The sequence below is a fragment of the Rhodamnia argentea genome, chromosome 6 (assembly GCF_020921035.1).
Source record: "Rhodamnia argentea isolate NSW1041297 chromosome 6, ASM2092103v1, whole genome shotgun sequence".
Taxonomy (NCBI): Eukaryota; Viridiplantae; Streptophyta; class Magnoliopsida; order Myrtales; family Myrtaceae; genus Rhodamnia; species Rhodamnia argentea.
The window spans coordinates 17,456,861-17,463,551 of record NC_063155.1 but is presented as its reverse complement, the minus strand read 5'-3'; the positions used below and the strand labels follow the sequence as shown (position 1 = coordinate 17,463,551).

General features: G+C 41.2%; 1 protein-coding gene across 1 annotated transcript; it reads right to left on the bottom strand.

The window, feature by feature from the left end:
• Nucleotides 1-557: 557 nt before the first annotated feature.
• Nucleotides 558-2,486, bottom strand: LOC125315446 ((-)-germacrene D synthase-like). Its single transcript, XM_048280468.1, has 5 exons — nt 1,960-2,486; nt 1,509-1,727; nt 1,279-1,417; nt 945-1,193; nt 558-851 (listed from the first exon to the last, which is right to left on the bottom strand). The coding sequence occupies exons 1-5, from the start codon at nt 2,397-2,399 to the stop codon at nt 558-560; spliced, it is 1,341 nt and encodes a 446-aa protein (XP_048136425.1). The 5' UTR covers nt 2,400-2,486.
• Between the last annotated feature and the right edge of the window lie 4,205 nt (nt 2,487-6,691).

Below are 6,691 nucleotides of genomic sequence, written 5' to 3'. Positions count from 1 at the left end.
GAACGAACAAATCTACAACTCCACAATGATTCGAATACAATCACAATGAAAGTATTCTCATTCCATAGCGAAAATGCCGATTGCCTTCTCATAGTAATGATGGATGCATTTTGTGTGTTTATTTGATGGAGAGGAGAATGTACGTTTCTCTGTAAGTTTCTTTTTTTTTTTTTAACAGGTGTCATCGAAGTTATTAACTTTCTTTATTGATAAGGAGATGGTGCCTTTCTAACACACCCCTTCGCCTCTCAAACACACCCCATCATGGACGAATAGCCAAAATATAACATGCTTTTTTTTTTCCCGTGAAGTACCCGAACGGAGACTTACTAACCTTGACATCAAAGCGCTCGGGATTATTGAAATACTACAATTACATCATACACTATACTTGCAAACTTAACGACACCATACGGATATGCATCGTTTATTTATGAGTTTCATCACGCAGATCAATTTGAAAGTGCATACTAGTAATGATAGTTTACCTCATACATCCCGGAAAAGCCCGCTGATTTTCAGTTACCTATTTGGTGTGACGACGTTTGGTGCGGACTTCACATCGGTAAGGGACTAACGAAGAGCAATGTAACGGAACCTTTGAGCTTGGTTCCAGAATGGGTGTAGTGATCTCCGTTGGTGTACATCACATCCATCGCCCGCGAGAAATTGAGAACCCGTGTGAGAACCGGTGCTGGAACCGCGGTTGGACGGAGAAACTCTTCATTGGTGTCCTTCCAGGCATCAATGACTCCTTTCCGGATTTCCTTCTCGACTTCTAGCTCCGACATGCTGCGTTCTTTCATGAGCAACTCCACCGCAGATACTAAGTGCCCCCTCTTTTGCTCAAACCGTACGTCAAACGACATTGGTGTCATTAGATTAAGTGGTGGTTAATCAAATTTCATAAGATCATCTGAGGAAAATTATGTTTTTCACTATACGTGGTGAGAGGAAATGTCATCCATGAGCCTACAAATGGTTTCTGCAGCCTTCACAATCTTGCAGTCACCACTCGCCCATTCAAAAGTATGCTTTGTGACCACATCACCCATTCCCACTAGTGATGTAGTCGATAATAGTCCATAGCCGCTTGTTATTAGTTGAAGGGGCATGTACTCCTTCAATGTTGGTGTGTACTTCGTATGGAACCATTTGGCTTCTTGATAGTACGCTCTTGCTTGCTTCTTCATCTAAGAAATTGAACATAAACAACAACGTCGGATTTCTAAATAAGGAGCGCGTTCGACGCATGTAAAGTGTACCAATGATGCTTACGGCTTCTTTTGCATAGATGAGGCGGTACGATCTTCCTTCTATGGCCAGTTCATTCCCAATTTCTTCATAGAGATGGAGAAGCTCCTTGTAATAAGCTTGCATATACTCTGGTAGTCCATCCATGGCATCAACATCCCACCCGAGTCCAAGTCCTAAAAAAATAAGACACTTGACTCTATACAAAATTGATCAAATTCAGAGGTTTGAGATAGAGAGTGCGGATTACGTACTTCTGGATTGCTTCGGTGATGAGTGCAAGTTCTTCCAACGTGCCATACACGTCATAGATATCGTCAAGAATAGAAGTCAAGGCGATCACTTTGGTTAGTATATCTCTGGCCAAGGCGAACTCTGGCTCGAAATATACTCCCGAGATCCAGAAGAACAATTCCACAATCCCGTCTCTAGCAAATGGGAAATTCCTTGAAACATCTATGGCCTTCCACCACCTATGATTAGACAAACATGAGCGTTATCGAAAGTAATTTAGCTCGATGAGTTCGTATAGTTTAAACTCCCATTTTCACTTGTAAAGGACTTTGAAAAGCACCATCTAGAAGGGTGAAATGAAACTAGACAAGTAAACCTTTGGAACAACAACAAAAATCGATAGTTCGGGCATTGTTGAAACATAGCCTAGAAGCTAAATTCAGATTATGCTATCAAATGAAGTTAATGAACCTTGTAATCTTGCCAAGTTCCTTCCGGTGTTGCTCTTGCAGTAAGTTGAAATCTAGTTTAGCCAAGGCGAGCAAGACTTCATCATGTGAAGGATCTTCTTGGTAGAGTGGAATGTAATGCCTCGCCTCGAGCCTCGGCAACCCCTTGCGAAGTGGTTGCTTTAGGCCATGACTCACTTGTTTCGCAAGACTAGTGCTCACTTTGTTTTCATTGATTGATTCAAGGTAAGTTGTAGCAAAAGAAAGTGCTTCTTCCAAGATAGAATCGCCATGACACCTTAACCGGCAAGCTTCATATAGGCTAAGCAATCCGCCCACATCACCGATGAGTGATTCCCTCAAGTTCCCTTCACTATCTTTGAATTTGTTAAAGACATCTGTGCCACCAATCAACATGGGAAAAAGACGTAATCGACTAGAAATTAGGAAGGGAGTATGCATGGTTAATTTTCTGCTACTTGTTTCTCCTAAAATTCGATAGAGCGATAGGACTTTTATGGTATCTTCCACATTGGTTCACTAAATCAAAGACATACCCGATGAAATATTGTAGCCTTGTTGTCGCAACAATCGAAAGATAAGAGCAACCATGTGAAGGTCATCTCCCCTAAAATCTGCATGATCAAGGCGGGAGTAACTTTTGTGAATTTGTTCTAATTGCTCATCCATGTCACGTTCAAAATGGTATTCAATTCCCAAGCGTTGGATTTGATCAATCAAGAGAATCATCTGTGCAGGCTTGTCCGCGACATCGCTTAGCATCTTCCTTACCTCTCCTTTCGGTTCCTCCACTCGTTCCTCCACTCTTCCAAGGAATTTGAACTCCCGTAAATATATCATACGCTATTTCAAATAAAAGCAAGCATGAGATACCTATTTTGTAAAATATAAAATTTATTTGGATGATCCCGTCTATGTATTTAATTTAGATATTTCATAGGGTGGGTCGGGTTAAAAATGTTCTGACTCAAATTTTTCCATTGTTTTGATGCATTTCCATGCAACATAAATCTAGTAATCCATGCTTAACCCGATCAATACCGAACTCATACTTGTAGCGGAGGATATCCTGGGAACGGTGAAGCTTTGAGAGTGGTTTTGGACTAAAAATGCAAAAGTGCTATGCTCTAATGAGAGTCCTTTTAAAACCCGTAAGTGACTGCACAAAGATTGAAGACCAGACATAGGACCTACACAAGACTTTTTTAGGAGAAAAATAGAAACAACAATTATGTGCACGTGCAAAGAAAGAGGGCTTAAGTACACCACCAGTGTCAAAACTTATATACGGCATTTACTTTAGTGTCAAAACTTTCAAAACCATCACTTAAGTGTTAATTTTTTAAAAAAAAAAACTATCACTTCATTGCCAAAACTTTCAAAACAATCACTTAAGTGTCAATTTTTTTTTAAAATGATCACTTAATTGTCAAATATTTTAAAAAACACTCACATCGGTGCCAACTCCGGCGAGCCACTGCAACTCAAATATTAATAAAAATAGGTCACGTTAGATTCCGGTGATCCACATCAGCTCAAATTAGAGTTGGCACTCAAGTGATCGTTTTTTTAAAAAAAATTGGCACTTAAGTGATCGTTTTGAAAATTTGGCACTAAAGTGAGTGTGGTATACAATTTTTGGCACTTATGGTGCTCTTTAGCTAAGAAAGAGAGTGGTGGTGCTCGTACGAGGTGTCGCTGGAGCACGAGTAGGTTTATAACGATTGGACAGCTTGCCAAGCCTTGCTGGCTGATGGCGAAGAAAATCGAAGTACCGCTCTGTTTGTGTCGCAGAAAATGTCGTATTTTTGGAAAATGATTTTTAGTAAGTCAATTTTCCGAAAAAATGACGATATTTTCCCCTGTTTTGCTAAAATATGAAATGAACTAGAAAACATCAACCGCTACACCAGGAAATTCAATTTGATTTTCCTCCTCACACTCATTCTAATGATATTTCGTTTTTCTTCTTCTTCGGCCGGTCGCTGGTGATCGGCCTAGGCAAGGTGGAGCCCCGGTCCTCGCCGATCGAGCGAGGCCTCGAGCATTGTTGTTCTTTGCGAGGCTCGGCCTTGCTCAATGCCGATGCAAGCTCAACCTCGCCGGATCCGGCAAGGCGAGCCCACTCTTGTCTCACCGGCAACGAGGTTGAGCTCGACCTCACCGGATCTAGCAAGGTGAAGCCTCGCATAAGGCCGTCGAGGCTCGTCCTTGCCTGTGGTTGGTCGCCGATGACTAGCGGAAGAAAGAAAAAACAAGGAAATCAAAAAGAAAATAAAAGAAAAAGAAACAAGGAAAGCAAAACAAAAATGAAATTATTCAGAATTAATAATAGAAATTGCTTAAAACATTTGGAATTTATTTTGAAATAATCAAAAGGAAAATGAATGTGAAAGAATGAAAGGAGGAAAGATGAGGGCATGTTTCAATGTTCTCAAAAACAGAGAATAACATTATCCTCACTTTTGAACGTGTATTTTTCATGGGTAGAAAATATTTTCCTTAACTTGTTTATCTTCCACGAATCAAACGCTGAAAAATTTGAAAAACATTTTCCTGAACGTTGTTTTCCGTTAAACAAACGGAGCCTAAGTCCGCAAAATACAACTGCAAGAAAACAAAATAAGAAGATAAAAGGAAAATCGCAGACCAATGAGGTGGATGGAGAAGCATATTTAAGGAAATAATCGTCCCATATGCTCGGATGATAACCCGCCGACCTACGTTGGACCGCGGGGCCGGTTCCTTCATTCGGAGAAGAGGATGGAATTGCCGATATTTGAAGAGACATTTGCTTTTTGCCGTCTTCTAAGATTTAGGCGTCTGAGCAAATACAGATAAGGAACGCTAGAGGGTAGAGACTTTTCTATGAGTGATCAAAACGTTATAGATTGGATGGGTTCAGGTCTGACACCACTACAATTTAGAATTTATAGGCTCTTCCTACGTTGGAAACTTGGAAAGGTCGACTGGTCGATGGCGTGCCGAACAAAAAACGCAACGGTTTATTTTATCAAAACGTGTTCTTACCGGTGTAGTTTCTATTCCGTGGCGACTCTCGTGATATCATCTAATTTTATCAAGTCAGCTACAAGTCTTAGTCAATTCATATTCGAAGTCTTAACCTTAATTGATGCGTTTCTTCGTCTAGCGATCAAACGCAGCCATTGGGTATAGCCAATACAAACGCAGCACAAACGCGTACGTTGGGTATAGCCAATACAATTCACACAGCTGGCGGATCGAGAAGCATATAACAATGGTACGCGAGTTTATGACGTCTAGATATTGATGCCATACAGCTGACAAAAATCAAGATGATAAGCGCTGCCATTTCGTCTCTTTCTCCGAGGACAAAGAACAAAACATATTATATAAATGAAGAATGCTAGAGGGTAGAGACTTTTTCGCGAGCGTCCCAAACGTCATTGATGGGTATTTATTTATAAGCGAGAAAAGTATAAAAAAAATCTTAAATTTATTATAATTATATTAATTTATTTTTTAATTTTTTTAATTATAATATTTTATTTGTAATTATTAAATTATATTTCGAATTAGAGTCAGTGCACGATGTGCGTACGTTGAATTTAATTTTGGTCGCGAGTAAAAAAGAGGAGCACGCTTATTTTGTTATGTCTCTATATGTACGGTCAAATTTGGACCAAATTGTGTGGATCTCCTTTTTTGTGGGGCCCATGAAGAAATTACAGGAAAGTAAAATGAAGAAAGCTTTTTGCTCTGCTGGTTTTCTTCCCTGACACTCCGAAAAGACAAGTGCCGCACGGTGAAAGAAGTCGTGGTTTTTTTAGCAGAAGCCCCGCCGCGAAAAAATGGGGAGCGCCGCACAGCGACTTTCGAAAGGCTGAGCAGAGAGCGCTTCGGGAAATACTTATGTGTATGCCACAAATGAAACTAAATGTTTTTGTTCTGATACCATCATCAAAGTCCGGCTCCTCGAGCTAGGCCCAATCGTCGATGGGATGACCCACGAGCCTGTCTCGATCCAATCCGATTCACAAAGGGAAGGAAGACACAATTAAGCAAGCTCCAGCGATGTTATTTAGTGAAAAATTGCAAATTTATAGGCTATAAATGAACGAGTTGGATCGATAATTCAAGCATCGATCAATCGGCAGGTTCGGTTTAAGTTCGCTCAATGATTACCTCTGTGTCGATTCCACGGCGACTTCCAAATATCTTTTCATATGGGCGCGAGTTCTCCGTAAATAATTTTTTATGAAGTGTAATTAGTTCTTTTTCTATAACATTGTGTGTTTTTTTTTTTTCCATTTGGTTGAAATGAAAAGTCAAGCGTCTTTTATCTTTGGCTGACGGGGCTGGGTCCCCTTTTCCCACGAAGGGGTACGAAAATAATTGTACCTTCGCTTGCCCGACAATGACCTCTGCTTTTTCACACGTTGATTGGACAGCGGCCAAAACTCGACCACATAGTGAGATGTCGGCCCCACGGCGGCTGAGCATTGCCACGTGGTGGGGCCCCCCGGGGTTCGCTTTGGACGGTCGCGATGGAGCCCGCCGCCCCCGATCGCGATCACAGCCTGTCACCGATGAGAAAATATTGGGTACCCACGGGGTGCCAGCACATTTTTACCCAGGTTGATTCACTGAGCGACGCGTGTTTAATGGGGCTGGATCCCTTGGGTGGGCCCCCTCATTGGATCGAGATAAAGGAAAGGACAGTCATGATGACATCTCAGCCGCCCACGTGG